This window comes from Schistocerca nitens, chromosome 12 (genome assembly GCF_023898315.1).
Source record: "Schistocerca nitens isolate TAMUIC-IGC-003100 chromosome 12, iqSchNite1.1, whole genome shotgun sequence".
NCBI classification, from domain to species: domain Eukaryota; kingdom Metazoa; phylum Arthropoda; class Insecta; order Orthoptera; family Acrididae; genus Schistocerca; species Schistocerca nitens.
The window spans coordinates 87,985,942-88,010,914 of record NC_064625.1 but is presented as its reverse complement, the minus strand read 5'-3'; the positions used below and the strand labels follow the sequence as shown (position 1 = coordinate 88,010,914).

The window sequence follows — 24,973 nt, the reverse complement described above, 5'->3', positions numbered from 1 at the left end:
GGACATGTCCTGAGGCATCAAGGGATCACGAATTTAGCACTGGAGGGCAGCGTGGAGGGTAAAAATCGTAGAGGGAGACTAAGAGATGAATACACTAAGCATAATCAGAAGGATGTAGGTTACAGTAGGTACTGGGAGATGAAGAAGCTTGCACATGATAGAGTAGCATGGAGAGCTGCATCAAACCAGTCTCAGGACTGAAGACCACAATAATAATAATAATGTCTTGGGAGTACAATGAAATCATTCGCGGCCAGTGCCTACTTCTACTCAATATTCAAGAAGGAAAAGCCGTGACCGATGCATAAAAGTTCCGCTTCGTCCCCACATTTGGGACACATATTCAGAGATAAAACTGGCAACTATACCCTAAGGTCACTCAACTACTAATTTATACGAGCTTTATGAACTACAGTGAGCTCATCACCAATCCTGTAATATTCGTAGTTTCGGCCCGTACTGCTATATAGTGACATTAAGACGGACTTCCTGTTGGGTATACAAATGGTCCCTAACTCAAGAGTTATACTGAACACGTAGCCCTATCTTTGTATCATCAGTAGAACCTGAGGTATGAACAGCGGAAAGTCCGGACTGAAGCGCCTAGAAGCGCTCGGCCACAGCTGCCGGCGAACTTCATGAAGGAATGTGGGCTGAAGCGGGAATATTCTGTGATGGCACTCTACAAAGTTCGCGTTTTCCAACCGAAAGTGACCGGGGAAAAATGTATTGCATTACATATTGAACTCCCCTCATATGTTCAATTCATTGTAATACACTGAAGAGCCAAAGAAACTAAAGTGCGCGTCATTTATGTTGGCGGCCGAGTTTAGGTTCGTTCTGCGCATCTGACGTCACAAAACACAGGCAGCCAATGAACAGAGAACGACGTTGCCAGATCTTGACTGCAGTGCAGAGCATGGACGAGTGTCTTCAGTTTTAGAAACATTCAGTCATAAATAAAGTAATAGAACAAAAGCAATGTCTTGATAGCAGACTTTACTTTATAGAAAGTTTGGAAAAAGCATTCTTTATACCAATTGCTTCATATTCTATTAATTAATTAAACCTAACAAGCAATACGACTCCTAATTCAGGCGATAGCAAGGAAAGGTGTTTGTATCAATCACACGAACCGCTTTTTCGCAATAAAGAACAGCGGTAATTGTTTATTTCCTATTGTACTTCGACGAAGCGTGAGTAATTCATAGTCATACCAACAGTGTTTGTCAGTATTTTGCGCGACGTGTTAGAGTCTTCATGGGGTTCTGCAGTCAAACGAGTTGCGATAGTGTAACGGTTAAGGTGATGCGCTTCTACGCGAAAGGTTATGAGTTCAAACCTTGTGCGGAGCGTAATATTTTCATTAGTTAAAAACAATATCGAAGTGCGTTACTTCACGAATTATATTCGTTTGAATGCAATTTTTTGAAATTTCTAGTGCTTTGTCCCTTTATTTAAAATAAAGCCAAACGTGCTCAGTTTAAATAAAACTTTTGTTACAGTCGCGAAAGACGGAATATTTCTCAATATTACATACGACACCTATGTGGTACTTAAATAAGATATTGTTATAGAGTAAATTTTATATGAAATTTAGGTATCTTGTCCACATTTCATTCTCAACATTGTGACAACTAAAATCGACCATACGGAAAGTATGCTCTATGGACTTTTATCTCTGCAAACTCTTCAAAATTTCGTGCAGTGGTTTACTATATTTAATGCTGCATAATAACTGCGTTGAACATCGAAACAAACTTAAGTCATTTATGGGGGGAAGGTATCAGTCAAGAAGATGTGTAAAAATCTAATTTTTGGGCCGAATAGTTTTTGTGGAATCGAATGACAAGACTGTCAACACGACGTGTCTGCACAGGCGAGCAGTGCAGTGACAAAATGCAGGGAGCACGTCTCTGTAGCAGCGAAAGGGTTAATGAAGCCGTGGTGGCTTTACTTCATGAACTGCGCGCTCCCCCCTAAACGTAAGTTTGCGAACTATACTATACTATGGCGCTGCTTCTATTGGCGCGTGCGTCGTTTGCAACTGGCAACGCAGCAATCTCGCGCGTCTGGGCGGGCATACGCGAGCCGCCAAGATAAAAGAATTGAACTATAGTAGACCTGCCTAATATCGTGTACGGCCACCGCAGTCACGCGGAAGTGCCGCAACACGACGCGGGATGGACTCGTCTAATGTCTGAAGTGGTGCTGGAGAGAACTGTCACCATGAATCCTGCAGGGCTGTCCATGAATCCGTAAGAGTACGTGGGGTAGAGATCTGAACAGTACATTGCGAGGCATCCCAAATATGCTCAATAATGTTCACGTCTGGGGAGTTTGGTGGCCAGTGGAAGTGTTTAAACTCAGAACGGTTTTCCTGGAACCACTCTGTAGCAGTTTTGGACGTGTGACCGGTCGCATTGCGGTGCAGGAACTGCCCTCATCTGTCGGAATGCGCAATGGAAATGAATGGATGCAGCTGATCAGTCAGCATGCTTATGTACGTGTCACTTGTCAGACTCGTATCCAGACGTATCAGAGGTCCCATATCACTCCAACTGCACACTTCCAACACCATTACAGAGCCTCGACCAGCTTGAATAGTACCCTGCTGACATGCAAGGTGCATGGAGTCATGAGGTTGTCTCCATACCCGTACACATCCATCCGTTAAATACAATTTGAAACGAGACTCGTCCAACCATGCTACGTGCATCCAGTCATCAATAGTCCAATGTGGTGACGGGCCCAGGCGAGGCGTAAAGCAGTCTCCAATGGTACACGATTGGGCCTTCGTCTTCGGAAGCCCATATCGATGATGTTTCGCTGAATGGTTCGCTCGCTGACGCCTCTTTATGTCCCAGGATTGAAAACTGCAGCAATTTGTGGAAGCGTTGCACCTCGGTGGCTACGGTCGCAGGTTCGAATCCTGCCTCGGGCATGGATGTTTGTGTTGTCCTTAGGTTAGTTAGGTTTAACTAGTTCTAAGTTCTAGGGGACTAATGACCTCAGCAGTTGAGTCCCATAGTGCTCAGAGCCATTTGAACCAGCCATTTGCACCTCGGTCACTCTGAATCTTGGGTCGTCGTTGGTCCCGTTCTTGCAGAATCTTTTTTCCGGCTGCAGCGGTGTCGAAGATTAGATGTTTTACCGGATTCGTGATATTCACGGTACGCTCATGGAATGGTCGTACTGGAAAATCCCCACTTCATCACTACCTCGGAGATGCTGTATCCCATCGCCGTGCGCTGACTACAACACCACGTGCAAACTCACTTAAATCTTGATAACCTGCCACTGTAGCAGCACTAACGATGTAACAACTGCGCCAAACACTTTTCTTAAATAGGTTTTGGCGACCGTAGCGCCGTATTCTGCCTGTTTACATATCTCTGTATTTGAATACGCATGCGGCTTCGGTCAAGAATAGCATCATAACGACCGGGAGAGCGGTGTGCTGACCCCACGCCCCTCCTATCCACATCCTCCCACTGAGGATGAGACGGCGGTCGGATGGTCCCGATAGGCCACTTGTGGTCTGTAGACGGAGTGGAATGGAGTAATCCCTCATTTTCCCAGGTCCATCGTTTTTTCTTTCCAATGAAGCAGTCTCCCGCATTCCTCTATCGATAGAAATAAACATCGTGACAGATGATGCCTGTTAGGGAGAATCGTTCCCTATACAGCCTTACAGCAGCGATAGCATTGCAACGTACTTCCCCATACACAAGGTGTACGTCAGTGAGTTCTGCGAGTCTGTACCGGTACTGCCCCATCGTACTATTCTGTACGTCTCTAAGAGCACTGAGAAATGAATGGATCTGTCATTGATTCATAGTACGTTCTGTCATGGGAGATCGTGAACACGATACAACAAAGCCACCTTACAGACAAGTAAAGTAAAGAAAACCTGCGTTATGACTTTCTAGTAAACAGACTAAAAAAAATGGTTCAAATGGCTCTGAGCACTATGGGACTTACCATCTGAGGTCATCAGTCCCCTAGAACTTAGATCTACTTAAACCTAACTAACCTAAGGGCATCACACACATTCATGCCCGAGGCAGGATTCGAACCTGCGACCGTAGCGGTCGCATGGTTCCAGACTGATGCGCCTAGAAACGCACGGTCACAGCAGTCGGCTAAACAGACTCGTCCTCCTTCTTTCCTTGCAGGAAATAAAGAACGTACATGTAAAGAAACAGCACAGTACGTGTAAACTTGTATGCACGTTAGTTCTAAATAAGTTGGAAAACAGTAATGATAGAGAAAGCGGTACACAAGTTTACTTCCATAACTCCTTAAGCTGGCGTCTCCTACCACAATTTTTTCAATGTAGCGTTCTCTACATCCTGTTACATTTTTGCACGCTCTTAAGGAGAGCGAAAGGCTATTTACAATTTGTACAGAAACCAGATGGCAGTTATAAGAGTCGAGGGGCATGAAAGGGAAGCAGTGGTTGGGAAAGGAGTGAGACAGGGTTGTAGCCTCTCCCCGATGTTATTCAATCTGTATATTGAGCAAGCAGTAAAGGAAACAAAAGAAAAATTCGGAGTAGATATTAAAATTCATGGAGAAGAAGTAAAAACTTTGAGGTTTGCCGATGACATTGTAATTCTGTCAGAGACAGCAAAGGACTTGGAAGAGCAGTTGAACGGAATGGACAGTGTCTTGAAAGGAGGATATAATATGAACATCAACAAAGGCAAAACGAGGATAATGGAATGTAGTCAAATTAAATCGGGTGATGCTGAGGGAATTAGATTAGGATATGAGACACTTAAAGTAGTAAAGGAGTTTTGCTATTTAGGGAGTAAAATAACTGATGATGGTCGAAGTAGAGAGGATATAAAATGTAGACTGGCAATGGCAAGGAAATCGTTTCTGAAGAAGAGAAATTTGTTAACGTCGGGTATAGATTTAAGTGTCAGGAAGTCGTTTCTGAAAGTATTTGTATGGAGTGTAGCCATGTATGGAAGTCAAACATGGACGATAACTAGTTTGGACAAGAAGAGAATAGAAGCTTTCGAAATGTGGTGCTACAGAAGAATGCTGAAGATAAGGTGGGTAGAACACGTAACTAATGAGGAGGTATTGAATAGGATTGGGGAGAAGAGAAGTTTGTGGGACAACTTGACTAGAAGAAAGGATCGGTTGGTAGGACATGTTTTGAGGCATCAAGGGATCACAAATTTAGCATTGGATGGCAGTGTGGAGGGTAAAAATCGTAGAAAAGGTGACCAAGAGATGAATACACTAAGCAGATTCAGAAGGATGTAGGCTCCAGTAGGTACTGGGAGATGAAGAAGCTTGCACAGGATAGAGTAGCATGGAGAGCTGCATCAAACCAGTCTCAGGACTGAAGACCACAACAACAACAACAAAGGAAAGACCCTGTATATGCGGTATCTCTTTTCTCAGACATGTCCAAAAGAACAGATACCACGTTATAAATAATTAACGTGAGCACGGCCAAAGATCCCTTTAGTGCAGATGCACACTAAGCCCGAACTTTTACGGGAGTCGGCGAAATGCCGCAAGTAATGGAGATAATGGACAACGGAAACTACATATGTAGTGTGTGTTTCTGGTGGAAGGCATAATAGGGTAGTTCGTAAAGTCGTGGTGACCACTTGTCTACTCCCTCGTATTCTTAGAGATTTATGGACAGCCCTGCCGGATTCATGGGGTCAGTTCCCTCCAAAACTACTTCAGACGGTAGTCGATGCCATGCCACGTCGTGTTGAGGCACTTCTGCGTGCTCGCGGAGGCCCTGCACGATATTAGACAGGTTTACCAGTTTCTTTGTCTCTTCAGTGTATTTGCTCTGTCATACGGTCCTTACTGAAAACGGGAATGCCGTGTACTTTTTTCCGTTTGCTTGGTACGTGATAAGTGTTAGAAACCGGTCACAATGGGAATCACCAGGCCCCTTTGCTTTTTTTCTTTTATCACTTGTTTATTACATCAGAGAAATACACATTTTAAGACAAAATTTAACTACATGAGATATTGCTCCTAGTAAAGGTTAACATAAGCAGTGGCAAAACTTATGAGGTGCATTCAAGTTCTAAGGCCTCCAATTTTTTTTCTAATTAACTACTCACCCGAGATCGATGAAACTGGCGTTACTTCTCGACGTAATCGCCCTGCAGACGTACACATTTTTCACAACGCAGACGCCATGATTCCATGCCAGCGGCGAAGCCTTCTTAAGAGTCTGTTTTGACCACTGGAAAATAGCTGAGGCAACAGCAGCACGGCTGGTAAATGTGCGGCCACGGAGAGTGTCTTTCATTGTTGGAAAAAGCCAAAAGTCACTAGGAGCCAGGTCAGGTGAGTAGGGAGCATGAGGAATCACTTCAAAGTTGTTATCACGAAGAAACTGTTGCGTAACGTTACATCGATGTGCGGGTGCGTTGTCTTGGTGAAACAGAACACGCACAGCCCTTCCCGGACGTTTTTGTTGCAGTGCAGGAAGGAATTTGTTCTTCAAAACATTTTCGTAGGATGCACCTGTTACCGTAGTGCCCTTTGGAACGAAATGGGTAAGAATTACGCCCTCGCTGTCCCAGAACATGGACACCATCATTTTTTCAGCACTGGCGGTTACCCGAAATTTTTTTGGTGGCGGTGAATCTGTGTGCTTCCATTGAGCTGACTGGCGCTTTGTTTCTGGATTGAAAAATGGCATCCACGTCTCATCGATTGTCACAACGGACGAAAAGAAAGTCCCATTCCTGCTGTCATTGTGCATCAACATTGCTTGGCAACATGCCACACGGGCAGCCGTGTGGTCGTCCGTCAGCATTCATGGCACCCACCTGGATGACACTTTTCGCATTTTCAGGTCGTCATGCAGGATTGTGTGCACAGAACCCACAGACATGCCAACTCTGCAGGCGATCTGTTCAACAGATCCCCCAAAACAATTCTCTCCACTTTCTCGATCACGTCGTCAGACCGGCTTGTGCGAGCCCGAGGTTGTTTCGGTTTGTTGTCACAGGATGTTCTGCCTTCATTAAACTGTCGCACCCACGAACGCACTTTCGACACATCCATAACTCTGTCACCACATCTCTCCTTCAACTGTCGATGAATTTCAATTGGTTTCACACCACGCAAATTCAGAAAACGAATGATTGCACGCTGTTCAAGTAAGGAAAACGTCGCCATTTTAAGTATTTAAAACAGTTCTCATTCTCGCCGCTGGCGGTAAAATTCCATCTGCCGTACGGTGCTGCCATCTCTGGGACGTATTGACAATGAACGCGGCCTCATTTTAAAACAATGCGCATGTTTCTATCTCTTTCCAGTCCGGAGAAAAAAAATCGGAGGCCTTAGAACTTGAATGAACCTCGTAGTTATCTTACGGGTTTCTGCTGGCAACAAATTTTAAGGAGGCAATTAAGGTTTATATCAATTTAGCTCAAACACGTAGCTAGTGATTGCATCACGACACAGACACCTCAACAATTTCGGCAACAAATAAATAGCGTGAATTTGTACTCACAGTAACCAACTAATCAACAGCCTTGCCATTGAATAAGTAGTAGGCCATTTGGAACGAATTAGCAACACCCTGAAACTAGGAGAGTTAATACCAACAGTCTTTAGATGTCTTGCTCCCCATTAAATAAACAAACTTACAGCAATTAAATGAATAACAAATCAAACACATTATTCTCCACTCAAACTCTTCAGTGGAACCCAAGCCAAAATGAAGATTCATTACCTGACTAGCACTGAAGTCACACTAAAGCTCATCTCTGTGTTCCCAGACACACATGTGGCAAACTTATACAAGACAAGATTTTGAAGGGAGCACATCAGTAAAACCGGTAGTAGAGCTAACTCGTGCCACTGAAAATTAAGGTACTAGACCGGGGCACAAGGTGGTATACAATGAGTGCTATACTGCGCTCCAACATATTAATTCAAATGGCCAATTCAAAATTAAGTACACATAAACCAACATTAAATAACGAGGAGTGACACCAGGTCGCTCGAAGGGATGACAACACTTAATTGAAAAGACAAATGCTGGAAGCGGCAGTAACACCAAACACCTTCTCCGAGTTTTAACCTGGAGTCACTTCCCGCTATACAAGTAAACATTTAACCAAGCACAAGGAAGGAACCCCAAAGAGAAAATTCAAATAAAACCCCCAAAAGCTTATAAAGGATAGGGAACCCCAACTATTTACATTTAAAATAATTAGCTCTCCCCAAAGGCAGTGTAAACGCGAAGGCCACACTTAAGAGGCCACCAAAGTTGGTTACAAAAGGTCTTATACATTTGCTCCTTCTCTTTAAAAGAAACACAAGGCTGCTTAACTTCTGCGGGGCATCCGGTATTGCTCGTGTAGGATACACCAGGCAGCAACCCAAGCTAGGTGGTCGCAAGGCACGGCGAGCAAAATCAGGAGAGCAGACAGGCAGGCAGCCAACACGTATCCTCCATGCTGAACCGGCAGACCGCGTACAACCAACTCCACATATACGTGGTTGCTTCCCACCTCGTACCTCGCGGCGTCTCAGCAGGTAGCCCGAGGAAACGTCAACTGCCATTCGCCCCGCGAATGCGGAAAACAACTAGGCAAGCAAAGGTGAGAAACCTCGAAGGATCGATAATGGACATCCAAGAGACTGGCGCGCCAGTAACGAGCGCCACGGCTCAGTATGCTTCACAGTCCCTGCCGACCTACGAGGAACTACTACGAGAAGGGAAACGAGATCTTTTGCACAGTCTGTCTAGAACTGCAGGTCTCTCACCTGGTCTAAGCGCCTTTCACTATCAAGTGAAATAAGAATGCTGTCTTTTGGCATCACTCGTGCCAGCTTTGAACTCCGAAGCAGGAAGACACTGTTGGATGTACCTAACCTGACTGACTGAAAGCTGCAGTCCCCTCCAGAAGTGTGGCAACAAGAGGCGGTGCCATACACGTAAACAAACACGTGCCATAGAACTGGTTATGCCAAGCGTGCGAAGGAGCTGCATCATGCCCACATAAAGTCGCAGGGCTCGTCTTTCAACGTACGGACTATAATCGCAGGAGCTATTTTTTTTATGGTCTTCACACTGTGAAGCACTTTCCGCCACAGCTGACATACCAGTTCGTACGAAGTGACAGTTCTGTTTATAATCGGCGAAGGGCAATTTAATAGTTGTTGTTAGGGTTCCAAGTTCGTAGTGACTTAGCTACAACAACATGAAATTTTATTCGTAACAATTGTCATCAGAGAATGACTTTCATAATTTGTAGTTCTCAGGTGATCTCTTATTATTGTAGTGATCGTGAAGATCCTACCAACCTCAAGCTTGTCGAAAAAATCCTGATCCGATCAGTAACGTAGTTAATGAAAGAGGACAAAACTTTCCCTGTTCGTGGCCATTGTTACTGACTCCTGGATTCTTCGACGTAATGCTCGTTCCACCCCATTAGCGGAGTACCGGTAACCAATTTTCTGAAAAGTGTGCTGCAAGTTAGTGTTTCTTGTAAGTAATCAGCCGAAGTACTTTATTTACTCTGTGCACCGAGGCTTTGTCAAACTCTGTGGCCAAGCGGTTCTAGGCGCTTCAGTCTGGAACCGCGTTGCTTCTACGGTCGCAAGATCGAAATTTACCTCGGGCATGGATGCGTGTGATGTCCTTAGGTTAGTTAGGTTTAAGTAGTTCTAAGTCTAGGTGACTAATGACCTCAGATGTTAGGTCCCATAGTGCTGAGAGCCATTTGAGGCTTTACTGTAGATCTAACTTTGTTTTGGATGAAGGTCAGATTCTTTAGGGAGTATGTACTCTTCAACAGATAACTACAGAGCTTTAATGACTTCAGAGTACTGATAATTTTAACCTTGTAGGTCCAAGCCAGATCGACGATTCTTATTATTATAGGGTTTAAGATTGTAAATCAATGACTGGTGAATGTTTCAGGTTTCATCGAGGGCCTCACGTCCCAGGAATCATAGTGGCTTCAGTCCTTCTGATATTCAGTGTTGAGGTTTGTGGCGATTCCAATAACACCGACTGTCCATGTGACGTCTCCACACTGACATCCTGCTATGAAGTCTCTCAAGCACCTCCATGCCTCCTGTCTAAGAACGTCTCGTTCTTCATAATTGATCTTCCAACCATCACCCATCTGACTGCTCCCGTGTTGGAGAATGTGCCAAGCGTGCAGAAACTCTACATTTCGTCCTCTTCCCTGACAACCATCGGATCGTCCGCCTTCGCCAACAACCCATTAGTGTATGAACTCAGAATGAGTATACCGAGCGTGACCACTTTGGAGTCGGGAGTCTTCCGATTACTGCCCAAACTCCAGTACCTGTACATGACGAGTGCCATCCAGAGTCTGGACGAGAACCAGTTCGAGCTGTGCCCAGACCTGAGAACAGTGGTCATCAGCGCCAGGATCCAGGAAATATGGCCAGGAACTTTCAGACAGAACAAGGCACTCAGTTTCCTGAGCCTCTACAACAACAACTTCACGCACTTGCCAAATGGTCTGCTCGCTGGCAACCCAGAATTGCGTCACTTGTACCTCAATAACAATGCTATACGGACCATTTCTGGTGGGGCGTTCAGGAACGCTTCGAAACTCCTGGAGCTGATGCTGTCTCGAAACCACCTGAGAGAGCTGGAACAGGGAGCGTTGGACGACGCGGAGCTGCTCACCGATTTCGACGCTTCGGAGAACGAAATCACATCTCTGCCCTCGACAATCTTCGCCAGAACTGTGTCGCTGAGAAAAATTGATCTCCACTCGAACAACTTGACGTCTCTTCCAAAGGACATATTTGCAACTACTGCCAATCTTGTGGTAAGAAAAAATAATTTCTTTTGTTTATTTTTACGATTTAGTACCCGACAGTCATCACAAAGGAAAGCTCACTACTCGACATGCAAATGTAGTTAGTAGAGTGTACTACCTTAACAGAAAGGAAATGAGACTTTGTATTGCCTTTTAGGGTGTGACTGTGTTTCAGCCTTGGACTACTTCCTTACAGCTCTCCTCAAAATGGATCAGCTCTTCAGTCATAACAACCAAAATATCTGCCGTGTCAGGTTAGGCATCTTATCATATGCTTACGGCATTAATTATTTAGGTCATCCGAGAACTTCTCAAAAGCACAAAAGAAATCCTCCTATATTTCCTCATATTACTTCTGTCTGTTACATGGCCGCAGCATCGATTACGAGGCGGGTTTGAAGGGTTGGCCACGCTTATCCATCAGTCCCTTCCGAACTTATGTGATTGCCCATTTTAGCGATGTCCATTCCTAGTCATATGTACTGCCTACTGAGCTATTTCCTATCGCTGTATTTATAGTCTTCGAGAACTTCAATCGTATCTCGTCACTCTTTAGCACTACCGAATCCCACTTATTCGCATATTGATTCTTCCTGACTAATCTTAAATTTCTGCCTACTCTTCATCATTACTAGATAGTGATCTGAGTTTATATCTACTCCTGGGTACGTCTTACATTTCAGTATCTGGTTTCGGAATCACTGTCTGGCCATGTTGCACGAGGTGCATTCAAGTTCTAAGGCCTCCGATTTTTTTTCTAATTAACTACTCACCCAAAATCGATGAAACTGGCGTTACTTCTCGACGTAATCGCCCTGCAGACGTACACATTTTTCGCAACACTGACGCCATGATTCCATGGCAGCGGCGTTCTTTAGGAGCCTGTTTTGACCACTGGAAAATCGCTGAGGCAATAGCAGCACGGCTGGTAAATGTGCGGCCACAGAGAGTGTATTTCATTGTTGGAAAAAGCCAAAAGTCACTAGGAGCCAGGTCAGGTGAGTAGGGAGCATGAGGAATCACTTCAAAGTTGTTATCACGAAGAAACTGTTGCGTAACGTTAGCTCGATGTGCGGGTGCGTTGTCTTGGTGAAACAGCACACGCGCAGCCCTTCCCGGACGTTTTTGTTGCAGTGCAGGAAGGAATTTGTTCTTCAAAACATTTTCGTAGGATGCACCTGTTACCGTAGTGCCCTTTGGAACGAAATGGGTAAGGATTACGTCCTCGCTGTCCCAGAACATGGACACCATCATTTTTTCAGCACTGGCGGTTACCCGAAATTTTTTTGGTGGCGGTGAATCTGTGTGCTTCCATTGAGCTGACTGGCGCTTTGTTTCTGGATTGAACAATGGCATCCACGTCTCATCCATTGTCACAACGGACGAAAAGAAAGTCCCATTCATGCTGTCGTTGCGCGTCAACATTGCTTGGCAACATGCCACACGGGCAGCCATGTGGTCGTCCGTCAGCATTCGTGGCACCCATCTGGATGACACTTTTCGCATTTTCAGGTCGTCATGCAGGATTGTGTGCACAGAACCCACAGAAATGCCAACTCTGCAGGCTATCTGTTCAACAGTCATTCGTCGATCCCCAAAACAATTATCTCCGCTTTCTCGATCATGTCATCAGACAGGCTTGTGCAAGCCCGAGGTTGTTTCGCTTTGTTGTCACAGGATGTTCGGCCTTCATTAAACTGTCGCACCCACGAACGCACTTTCGACACATCCATAACTCCATCACCACATGTGTCCTTCAACTGTTGATGAATTTCAATTGGTTTCACACCACGCAAATTCAGAAAACGAATGATTGCACGCTGTTCAAGTAAGGAAAACGTCGCCATTTTAAGTATTTAAAACAGTTCTCATTCTCGCCGCTGGCGGTAAAATTCCATCTGCCGTACGGTGCTGCCATCTCTGGGACGTATTGACAATGAACGCAGCCTCATTTTAAAACAATGCGCATGTTTCTATCTCTTTCCAGTCCGGAGAAAAAAAATCGGAGGCCTTAGCCTTTCCCAAGTATACCTCCTCCTCTTATGATTCTTCGTTAGAGTATTCGCTATAACTAGCTGAAATATACTGTAGAACTCAATTAGTTGTCCTCCTCTTTCACCTCTTGTCCCAAACCCATGTTCCCTTGTAACCGTTTCTTCTACTCCTTGCCCTTCAACTGCATTCTACTCCTCCATGGCTATTAGATTTTCATCTCCCTTTACGTACTGTATTACCCTTTCAATATCTTCATATACTTTCTCTACCTCTTCCTCTTCCTTTGCAACTTCGGCATGTATACTTGCACTATCGTTGTTGGTGTTGGTTTGCTGTCGATTTTGATAAGAACAACCCTATCACTGAACTGTTCATAGTAACAAACTGTCTGATTACATTCCTGTTCATAACGAATCTTATTCTCATTATACCATTTTCTGCTGCTACACTCATATGGCCAGAAATCCTTATCTTCCATTTCACTTCCCTGACCTCAACTACATCTAGATTTAGTTTTTGCATTTCCGTTTCAGGTTTCTCGCTGTCCTACCACGTTCAAACTTCTGACATTCCATGCCACGACTCATAGAACATTGTCCTTTCGTTGGTTACTCATTTTTCACATGGTCACCTCCCACTTTTCAATACCCTCCCAGAGATCCCAGTGGGGGACTATTCCGGAATCTTTTGCCAATGCAGAGATCTTCATGAAACTTTTCCTATGACACGCCACGTGTCCTGTGGATACACGTTATGTGTATTTAATTCAGTGGTTCCATTGCCTTCTGCGTTCCCATGCCTTTGATGATTACTGATTCTTCCGCCTCTAGGGGCAGTTTCCCGATAGAAAGACAACAGAGTTCCAAAGAACATCTGTCTGCTCTTCGCCCTCTTTGTCAAAGCAATTGGCAGAATGGGGATGACTTCATATGCCACGACTGCCGCCAATTCTGATTATTTTGAAAAATTAAGGGGTGGCGGGTCTCGAACCCAGGGCGCTACCTTGAGACCACGAGTGCACCCGTGACAAATAAGGATGCAGAACGTTTGTGATGCAGTTTTGTGCCTAGGAGTTTCCACACTCACTACCAGACTTGACCAGAAGACGTAACCGAGGGCTTACGATGGTCATCCAGCGTAGTCCACAACTGCATTTCAATGCTGCACACAGTGTGCCGTTATTCACTGGCAGTCCGTATTTCCTGATCACCGCACCACTACAGACGCCATAGTGGCGTTAATGTAAGCCTATGCATGAGAGAGTCATTCCGTCATCTACCTGCTGACTGCTGCCAACGAATATTCCAGAGAGTCCATTATTTCTTCTCTGATGACAGGCATTCATAAGAACTAAGAAAGGATTACGATTTTTTTGGAGGAATATAGGGGTCTCTCCCCTTGTCAGACATGGTGGACTGGAACCTTTGAAGCGAATATGCCTCTGCTCATGTTCCCATGCCGTCCAACATCAGACCACTGACTCATCCGAGTACGCAACATCTCCGTCCCTATACTCTATCATGCCTGGTAAGAGCGACTAACGCGAACAATACAGTTGCCCAGCGGTGGCGCTTTCACCCATATCTTCAGTTACCTAACCACCGGTGCTGTCTACCAATAGGAAGTTACACTGACATCTATATCTTCAGGGTGCTTCACTTCTGTTGTCAGACACTGTAATAGAACTAAAGAGTCAGTGACGTATGGATTGGTTTTGTGGGCGTCACATGATATGAGAAAGCCCACTAAACATGTGACTAGTTTGAGATATGCGGGAGATATGGAATCAAATAGAAGCCAGCCATTGATTTTTCAGTTTTCATTACAGAGGAGTGACATCATTATCATTGCGTCAAGTAAGCTCATTAAAACCCTAAACTGCAGGTTTTCCATATTTAGCACAAATAGGCGTTTATGGTGCTACATGGCCAGTCCTTCAAACCTGTCCTCTAATTGGTGCTACACTTATATAACCTTGAGATGACAGGATACGGAAGTGATTTATGCAAACACCGAAAGTTTTTTTTTTTTTAGATGTTCTCAGATGGCGTAATTAATTAACGCATTTAGTTGATGATAAGGATTCCTAAAGTACGACGGCAAAGATTTTCGGTTGTCATGACAGAACAGCAAATCGATTTCGCTGAAATCTGTCTCTCTATAAGGAAACCATGGACCTTGCCGTTGGTGGGGAGGCTTGCGTGCCTCAGCGATACAGATGGCCGTACCGTAGGTGCAACCACAACGGAGGGGTATCTGTTGAGAGGCCAGACAAACATGTGGTTCCTGAAGAGGGGCAGCAGCCTTTTCAGTAGTTGCAGGGGCAACAGTCTGGATGATTGACTGATCTGGCCTTGTAACATTAACCAAAACGGCCATGCTGTGCTGGTACTGCGAACGGCTGAAAGCAAGGGGAAACTACAGCCGTAATTTTTCCCGAGGACATGCAGCTCTACTGTATGATTAAATGATGATGGCGTCCTCTTGGGTAAAATATTCCGGAGGTAAAATAGTCCCCCATTCGGATCTCCGGGCGGGGACTACTCAAGAGGACGTCGTTATCAGGAGAAAGAAAACTGGCGTTCTACGGATCGGAGCGTGGAATGTCAGATCCCTTAATCGGGCAGGTAGGTTAGAAAATTTAAAAAGGGAAATGGATAGGTTAAAGTTAGATATAGTGGGAATTAGTGAAGTTCGGTGGCAGGAGGAACAAGACTTTTGGTCAGGTGATTACAGGGTTATAAATACAAAATCAAATAGGGGTAATGCAGGAGTAGGTTTAATAATGAATAAAAAAATAGGAGTGCGGGTTAGCTACTACAAACAGCATAGTGAACGCATTATTGTGGCCAAGATAGACACAAAGCCCATGCCTACTACAGTAGTACAAGTATATATGCCAACTAGCTCTGCAGATGATGAAGAAATAGATGAAATGTATGACGAGATAAAAGAAATTATTCAGGTAGTGAAGGGAGACGAAAATTTAATAGTCATGGGTGACTGGAATTCGTCAGTAGGAAAAGGGAGAGAAGGAAACATAGTAGGTGAATATGGATTGGGGGGAAGGAATGAAAGAGGAAGCCGCCTTGTAGAATTTTGCACAGAGCATAACTTAATCATAGCTAACACTTGGTTCAAGAATCATGAAAGGAGGCTGTATACATGGAAGAAGCCAGGAGATACTGACAGGTTTCAGATAGATTATATAATGGTAAGACAGAGATTTAGGAACCAGGTTTTAAATTGTAAGACATTTCCTGGGGCAGATGTGGATTCTGACCACAATCTATTGGTTATGAACTGCAGATTGAAACTGAAGAAACTGCAAAAAGGTGGGAATTTAAGGAGATGGGACCTGGATAAACTGAAAGAACCAGAGGTTGTAGAGAGTTTCAGGGAGAGCATAAGGGAACAATTGACAGGAATGGGGGAAAGAAATACAGTAGAAGAAGAATGGGTAGCTCTGAGGGATGAAGTGGTGAAGGCAGCAGACGATCAAGTAGGTAAAAAGACGAGGGCTAATAGAAATCCTTGGGTAACAGAAGAAATATTGAATTTAATTGATGAAAGGAGAAAATATAAAAATGCAGTAAATGAAGCAGGCAAAAAGGAATACAAACGTCTCAAAAATGAGATCGACAGGAAGTGCAAAATGGCTAAGCAGGGATGGCTAGAGGACAAATGTAAGGATGTAGAGGCTTGTCTCACTAGGGGTAAGATAGATACTGCCTACAGGAAAATTAGAGAGACCTTTGGAGAGAAGAGAACCACTTGTATGAATATCAAGAGCTCAGATGGAAACCCAGTTCTAAGCAAAGAAGGGAAGGTAGAAAGGTGGAAGGAGTATATAGAGGGTTTATACAAGGGAGATGTTCTTGAGGACAATATTATGGAAATGGAAGAGGATGTAGATGAAGATGAAATGGGAGATAAGATACTGCGTGAAGAGTTTGACAGAGCACTGAAAGACCTGAGTCGAAACAAGGCCCCGGGAGTAGACAACATTCCACTAGAACTAATGATGGCCTCGGGAGAGCCAGTCATGACAAAACTCTACCATCTGGTGAGCACGATGTATGAGACGGGCGAAATACCCTCAGACTTCAAGAAGAATATAATAATTCCAATCCCAAAGAAAGCAGGTGTTGACAGATGTGAAAATTACCGAACTATCAGTTTAATAAGTCACAGCTGCAAAATACTAACACGAATTCTTTACAGACGAATGGAAAAACTGGTAGAAGCTGACCTCGGGGAAGATCAGTTTGGATTCCGTAGGAATGTTGGAACACGTGAGGCAATACTGACCTTACGACGTATCTTGGAAGAAAGATTAAGAAAAGGCAAACCTACGTTTCTAGCATTTGTAGACTTAGAGAAAGCTTTTGACAATGTTGACTGGAATACTCTCTTTCAAATTCTGAAGGTGGCAGGGGTAAAATACAGGGAGCGAAAGGCTATTTACAATTTGTACAGAAACCAGATGGCAGTTATAAGAGTCGAGGGGCATGAAAGGGAAGCAGTGGTTGGGAAAGGAGTGAGACAGGGTTGTAGCCTCTCCCCGATGTTATTCAATCTGTATATTGAGCAAGCAGTAAAGGAAACAAAAGAAAAATTCGGAGTAGGTATTAAAATTCATGGAGAAGAAGTAAAAACTTTGAGGTTCGCCGATGACATTGTAATTCTGTCAGAGACAGCAAAGGACTTGGAAGAGCAGTTGAATGGAATGGACAGTGTCTTGAAAGGAGGATATAAGATGAACATCAACAAAAGCAAAACGAGGATAATGGAATGTAGTCAGATTAAGTCGGGTGATGCTGAGGGAATTAGATTAGGAAATGAGACACTTAAAGTAGTAAAGGAGTTTTGCTATTTAGGGAGTAAAATAACCGATGATGGTCGAAGTAGAGAGGATATAAAATGTAGACTGGCAATGGCAAGGAAAGCGTTTCTCAAGAAGAGAAATTTGTTAACATCGAGTATAGATTTAGGTGTCAGGAAGTCGTTTCTGAAAGTATTTGTATGGAGTGTAGCCATGTATGGAAGTGAGACATGGACGATAACTAGTTTGGACAAGAAGAGAATAGAAGCTTTCGAAATGTGGTGCTACAGAAGAATGCTGAAGATAAGGTGGGTAGATCACGTAACTAATGAGGAGGTATTGAATAGGATTGGAGAGAAGAGAAGTTTGTGGCACAACTTGACTAGAAGAAGGGATCGGTTGGTAGGACATGTTTTGAGGCATCAAGGGATCACAAATTTAGCATTGGAGGGCAGCGTGGAGGGTAAAAATCGTAGAGGGAGACCAAGAGATCAATACACTAAGCAGATTCAGAAGGATGTAGGTTGCAGTAGGTACTGGGAGATGAGGAAGCTTGCACAGGATAGAGTAGCATGGAGAGCTGCATCAAACCAGTCTCAGGACTGAAGACCACAACAACACAACAACATAAGGAAATAAGACTTAACTGTGCGCATGTGATACAAATAGCTTTAAAACATGGACAGTGTGTCGAAAGGAGGATATAAGATGAACATCAACAAAAGCAAAACGAGTATAATGGAATGTAGTTGAATTAAATCGGGTGATGCTGATAAAATTAGATTAGGAAATGAGACGCTTAAAGTAGTAAATGAGTTTTGCTATTTGGGAAGCAAAATAACTGATGATGGTCGAAGTAGAGAGGATATAAAATGTAGACTGGCAATGGCAAGGAAAGCGTTTCCGAAAAAGGGAAATTGGTTAACATCGAGTATAGATTTAAGTGTCAGGAAGTCGTTTCTGAAACTTTTTGTATGGGGTGTAGCCACGTATGGAAGTAAAACGTGGACGATAAATAGTTTAGGTGAGAAGAGAATAGAATCTTTCGAATTGTGGTGCTACAGAAGAATGCTGAAGATTAGATGGGTGGATCATATAACTAATGAGGAGGTATTGAATAGAATTGGGAAGAAGAGAAATTTGTGGCACAGCTTGACTAGGAGAAGGGATAGCTTGGTAGGACATATTTTGAAGCATCAAGGGAGCACCAATTTAGTGTTGGAGGGCAGCCTGGAGGGTAAAAATAGTAGAGGGAGATAAATACATTAAACAGATTCAGAAGGATGTAGGTTGCAGTGGGTACTGGGAGATGAAGCAGCTTGCACGGGATAGAGTAGCATGGAGAGTTGCATCAAACCAGTCTCTGGACTGAAGACTACATCAACAAAACATACGTATTACATTTTACTCACCATAAAATCCTGTAACTGAAAAATTTACAATATATTCCAAATAAGTATAATACATTATATAGCACTTAAACGAGCAGAATGCGAAATATTTACAAATGCCGTTCAAAACAAAACCTCATGTCTAACAACAACAATAGAAATTGCGGGAAATAGCATGAACTGCTTATCTGATTCTCTTGTGCACAAGCATCATGTGACTCTAAAATGACTCACTAGGCTGAAGTATCGACCAAGAAGCATCATGCGTTTCTAGAATCTTGATGCCTCAGAATATGCCATACCAACCAATCCCTTTTTCCAGTCAATTTGTGCCACAAATTTCTCTTCTCTCCAATTCTATTCAATACCTCCTCATTAGTTATGTGATCTACCCATCTAATCTTCAGCATTCTTCTATAGCACCACATTTCGATATCTTCTATTCTCTTCTTGTCCAAACTATTTATCGTCCACGTTTCACTCTATACTATACTCTAGATGCAAACTCCACCCTGTAACGTGTCAAATGGAAATGTTAGGGTAACTATCAGTAATTAAGTCAAATTTGTCTGTTTGACAGGTTATAAGCATACGATATTCTGTCTAGGTCGGTATCCCATTGCCACTAAAACCACTTTTTTTTTAAAAAAAATATTCTAACTCTAATAATTACCTCCCATCGAAACTAGACTGGGGATAACAATCTGAAAAAGGAAGCCTCCGCCTGTGGTTATAGTACACTGTATTCCGTAGGAATTTTTCAAAGTGTTACTTAAACAGCTGCCTTCGCCCCCACTAAAGGCAGCCAATGTCTATGCACAAACAGAATTCAGCCTAAATTTCAAGGTGAACTACCCACTCAGAACACTTAGATATCATTGTCACTTTCGGACTGTAGCCCTTACCTTGGTCTACGTGCATTTAGAGAGGTACTGTCCTGCATTCACAGGATCTACTCCTGGCCTCCAACCAGCTGGAAACCCTGGAACCAGGCATGTTCCGGCACACCCCCCTGCTGCACACATTGGATCTCAGAGAGAACATCCTCAAGACCCTCCCTGGAGATGCGTTTGCCGGGATGCGGGGCTTGCGCTACCTGCGCCTGTCCCACAACCAGCTGGCCTCACTGCCAGGTGATGTCTTCAAGGAGACCACTGGCTTGCTGACACTGGAGATGTCAAACAACCTCTTCGAGGAGTTGCCAGAGCAGCTGCTGGCCAACTGCCCTGAGCTGTCGATTCTATTTTTGGGCCACAACAAGCTCAAGAGACTGCCTGGGCGACTCTTCATCAACAACACTGATCTCTGGTGTGTCTGGCTAGAAGACAACAATCTCTCGAGGTACGCACTTTTTCTAATTGCTCTTTTTAATTACTTGTTTACTCTCTTCTTTGGAACAGATCAAATGTACCATTCTTGTGATACCAATGCACACCTTAATGACGACGTGTATATATAAGGGGCAGTCAAATGACAACTGAACACCTGCCACAATGGGACCATGGAATGGTTCCATTCAAAAGTAATCACTACCGCCTCCCATTGAGAGATGAGATGATCAGCTGCTGTTTCTCAAAACGTTGTATGTCAATTACGATCCAAAACCGCATCCACTCTTGGACTTCCTTATACGACTGAAAGCGACGTCATTCTATGTTTTCTTCAGGTCGACAAAGATGTGAAAACCACATGGTGAATGACGTGAGATGTATGGAGGATATTTCTTTATTTCCTAGCCACTCGCTGAAGCGTAGCTAGCGTGTGATTGGCACTGCGGAGGCGGGCATTATGGTGCAACAGGATGATTCTGCCTGAAAGTATTCCTAGGGGTTTTGACTTTATTGCTCATGGCAGTATGTGCCAAATGTCTTTGTAGTGATGCATATTGATTGTGGTTCCACGCTCGATAAACTCGACGAGCAGAGTGCCTCTGCAATCGAAGAAAAAGGTCATCATGACCTTACACGGTGACACCACTCTCAGTCCGAGGGCAAATGGCTTGGGTGGAAACATCCCACATCTCCTCCGCTAAGGAAATCAAGTGCTGTTCACATAGATCCCGCTAAGATCAAGATGACCTTCTTCTTCGACTGCAGGGGTCATCTGCTCGTCAAGTTCCTCGTCATGAAGTCAAAACACCCAGAAATAAAGTTGGATACAATTATCCTGTTGGACCATAACTTCCACCTCCCACAGTGCCATTTGGACGAAGGCTAACGTTTTTGCTGTTCAATACCTCAACATCTTCGTTAGAGCCCAAATCTTTCACCGTGTGTCACGACTATGGTGACCTGATTAGGGACACCTGTGGACGTCTGTGCAAGAATGGGTGTGGTCATGGATTCATCAGCGGCCCACTCTGAGAAACAGGAATTGATAATCTTGTCTCACAGCAAGATAAATGTGGTAACTTGTGTGACGATTACTTTTGAATGGCCCCATTGTAGCTGGCATTTGATTTTCATATGATTACCCCTCAGAGACTGATACTGTTGTTTAGAATACTCCAGATGTTTCTGATAGACTGTCCACATTTGGATGTGACCGTTGTATGGGTGAAGAGTTATCTGAGGATAGTGTAGTAGTAACTGGGGTGGCCACATCTATGTGATCACTCAATTTTAAAATCTGACGAAACTGTATCATCATCTATTGCCCTACTTTCCAACTACTGTTAACCCCAGGGCTCAAAAGCCTATGTATGCATGGTAGTTCGTCTTATTTTGTCATCCTGATTCCAATAGTAGTGAGCCTGCAATATGATTTACCTGCAAGTGAGCATATGTGACCGTTCCATTTCAAATCCCCACAAATTATTAAATGTAGTTATGTGAATTGACTGAATATCATCGTGAAAACAATTGAGATGTGGCTGTATGAAGAATGTTAAAGGTTATGGTGACAAATAATGCATGAAACGAGATATTATAGTGAGTAATTTCTTTATGTTACGTCACATAATTAGGCTCAGAGAACGACATCCAACCAGAGGGCTCCTCCTCAACCTGACTCAGTTTCAAACATACATGTCTGAGGGAACAATGCACCATAGTTCTTAATAACAGAGGCACTTCTCTTATGTATTTATTTGCCAATACCAAGCCCTCGATTCTAAATGAATATGCTCTTCCTAGATGGGAATATACGTAAAGTAAGAGAGAAGTTTGTGAGACAAGAAAGATGATATATGGAAGATTGGGGCTGGCTGTAATACGTGTATGAACAGATGAAGTGGTTAAGCTGTAACTCGCCTAAAGTTGGAAATCCGGATTCGAGCCCGAGTCTAGCACAAGTTTCCACTGACATTGTTCCAACAGCGTCGAAGGGGGATCATACTCGTCCATCTATTTTTTTTTTCTGCGAGGAGGAAACTTTATGGATTTCAAAGCTCATCACTGTTTAACTATCTAGCCACAATATTTAGGCTTACAATTATGCATTGATTCTCCATTGTCCAGTGACCTTACACTGGACCCTTTATCTCTTTTAAGACTTTTCACTCAAGAATGAGATGATTATTTAGCTCTTTCTTTCGAACAATGCAAGTTTCGCAATCATCTAGCCCAACAGAACTTGCTCAGTATTTTGCACACTTGGAGTTTGAAGTTAGTTGAGAGACTGTGAGATTTTAAAAGGTTACTCAAACTCTCGCTTCGATCATCGCATTAGTTACCGCCTCATGCGACATCTCCTGTGTTAAGATTGGTTGGTTGGTTGGTTTGTGGGGGTTAAAGGGACCAGACTGCGATGGTCATCGGTTCCTTTTTCCAAAAAACTAAAATCACCCACAGAGAATAAAAAAAAAGAACGAACAACAGATAAGACGTCAGACGACACAGGACAAGAAAGACTCAGACAGTGATCAGACAAAACAAATCAAAATCACACAGTGTGTGACGGTGGTTGGCCGACCATAGAGAAAAAAAGGAAAAGCCAACCACCGAGGACGCACTAAAAACTCAGTTTAAAATCGGAGGCCAAAAGCCAGAATCAACACTAAAAAACATAAACACTCAGATTAAATGATAAAAAACCCCTGCCAGAATAAAACGCAAAACTAAGTCCACCATGCCAGAGTCATCTATTAAAAGGGCAGGGAGCGTATCAGGCAGCGCAAACGTCTGCCTGAGCACAGCTAAAAGGCGACACTCCAACAAAATGTGGACCACAGACAAAACGGAGCCGCAGCGACATAGAGGTGGGTCCTCACGGCACAATAAGTGGCCGTGGGTCATCCGTGTGTGCCCAATGCGCAGTCGGCAGAGGACGACAGACTCCTTGCGAGAGATTCACAAGCAGGAGTGCCACACAGTCGTCGTCTCCTTGACGGCACGGAGTTTGTTAGGGGTGGCCAGACCGCGCCATTCAGCGTCCCAAAGCGAGATAACTTTGCTGCATAAGACTGCCCTCAAATCAGTCTCTGGGAGGCCAATGTCCAGATATGGTGTACTGGTGGCCTCTTTCGCCAGGCGGTCAACATTTTCATTGCCGGGTATCCCAACATGGCCTGGTGTCCAAACAAAGACCACAGAGCGGCAGCAACGGGCAAGAGTATGCAAGGGACTCCTGGATAGCCACCACCAGACGAGCACGAGGGAAACACTGGTCGAGAGCTCGTAAACCGCTCAGGGAATCGCTACAGATCTCGAAGGACTCACCTGAGGAGGAGCGGATATACTCTAGGGTACGAAAGACGGCGACCAGCTCAGCAGTGTAAACGCTGCAGCCAGCCAGCAATGAACGTTGTACAGAATGGCCCCCTAGGGTTAGCGCATAACCGACACGACCAGCAACCATCGAGCCGTCAGTGTAAACAATGCCAGAGCCCTGATACGTTGCGAGGATGGAAAGAAAGCGGCGGCGGAAGGCCTCCGGACGGACTGAGTCCTTCGGGCCCTGTGCCAATTCCAGCTGAAGGCGAGGGCGAGGCACACACCACGGGGGTGTACGCAGAGGTGCCCGGAAAGGAGGCGGAGGAGTTAAGGCCCCAAGCCCGGAGAGAAGCTCTGACGCGGACCGCAATCGTACATCCAGCCCTGGGCCGACGTTCTGGAAGATGGACGTGCGACTGTGGGAACAGTAGACGATAGTTAGGATGCCCGGGAAGGCTGAATACATGGGCAGCATAAGCGGCCGACAAACGTTGGCGCCGTAACCGCAGTGGAGGGGCACCCGCCTCCACAAGTATGCTGTCCACTGGGCTGGTTTGGAAAGCAGCAGTGGCAAGGCGTATCCCGCTGTGGAGGATTGGGTCCAGCACACGCAACGCAGATGGGGATGCTGACCCATAAGCCAGGCTCCCATAATCCAGACGGACTGGATTAACGCCTGGTAGAGCCGTAACAGGGTAGATCGGTCGGCGCCCCAGCGGGTGTGGCTCAAGCATCGTAGAGCATTTAGATGCCGCCAACACATCTGTTTAAGCTGCCGAATATGAGGCTGCCAAGTCAACCGAGCATCAAAAACCACCCCCAAAAACCTATGTGACGCCACCACTGCAAGAAGCTCGAGGTAAAAATAAAGCCGAGGCTCCGGGTGGACAGTGCGTCGCCGGCAGAAATGCATAACGCAGGTCTTGGCTGCCGAAAACTGGAATCCATGAGCTACAGCCAAAGACTGCGCCTTACGGATAGCGCCCTGTAGCTGACGTTCAGCAGCTGCAATGACAGTAGTAAAGGCAGAAGTCGTCAGCATACAAGGACGCTGAGACGGACGTTCCCACCGCCGCAGCGAGCCCTTTAATGACTATTAAAAACAGGCAGACACTTAAAACAGATCCCTGTGGCACACCGTTCTCCTGAACTCTGGAGGAACTATGGGAGGCCGCGACTTGCACGTGGAAGGTACGATACGACAGAAAATTTCTGATAAAGATCGGCAGAGGGCCCCGAAGACCCCATCCATGAAGCGTAGAAAGGATGTGATGACGCCATGTCGTATCGTAT

The 24,973-nt window shown here is 44.6% G+C and overlaps 1 protein-coding gene across 1 annotated transcript in view; it reads left to right on the top strand.

Annotated features, from left to right (window-relative positions):
• The window catches only part of LOC126214925 (slit homolog 3 protein-like), a 143,228-nt gene that overhangs the window by 59,301 nt on the left and 58,954 nt on the right, over positions 1-24,973 (top strand). Inside the window, exons 6-7 of the mRNA XM_049941565.1 lie at positions 9,938-10,826; positions 19,978-20,369. Of these exons, the coding sequence (XP_049797522.1) occupies positions 9,938-10,826; positions 19,978-20,369 (1,281 nt within the window). The remainder of the gene's footprint in view (positions 1-9,937; positions 10,827-19,977; positions 20,370-24,973) is intronic.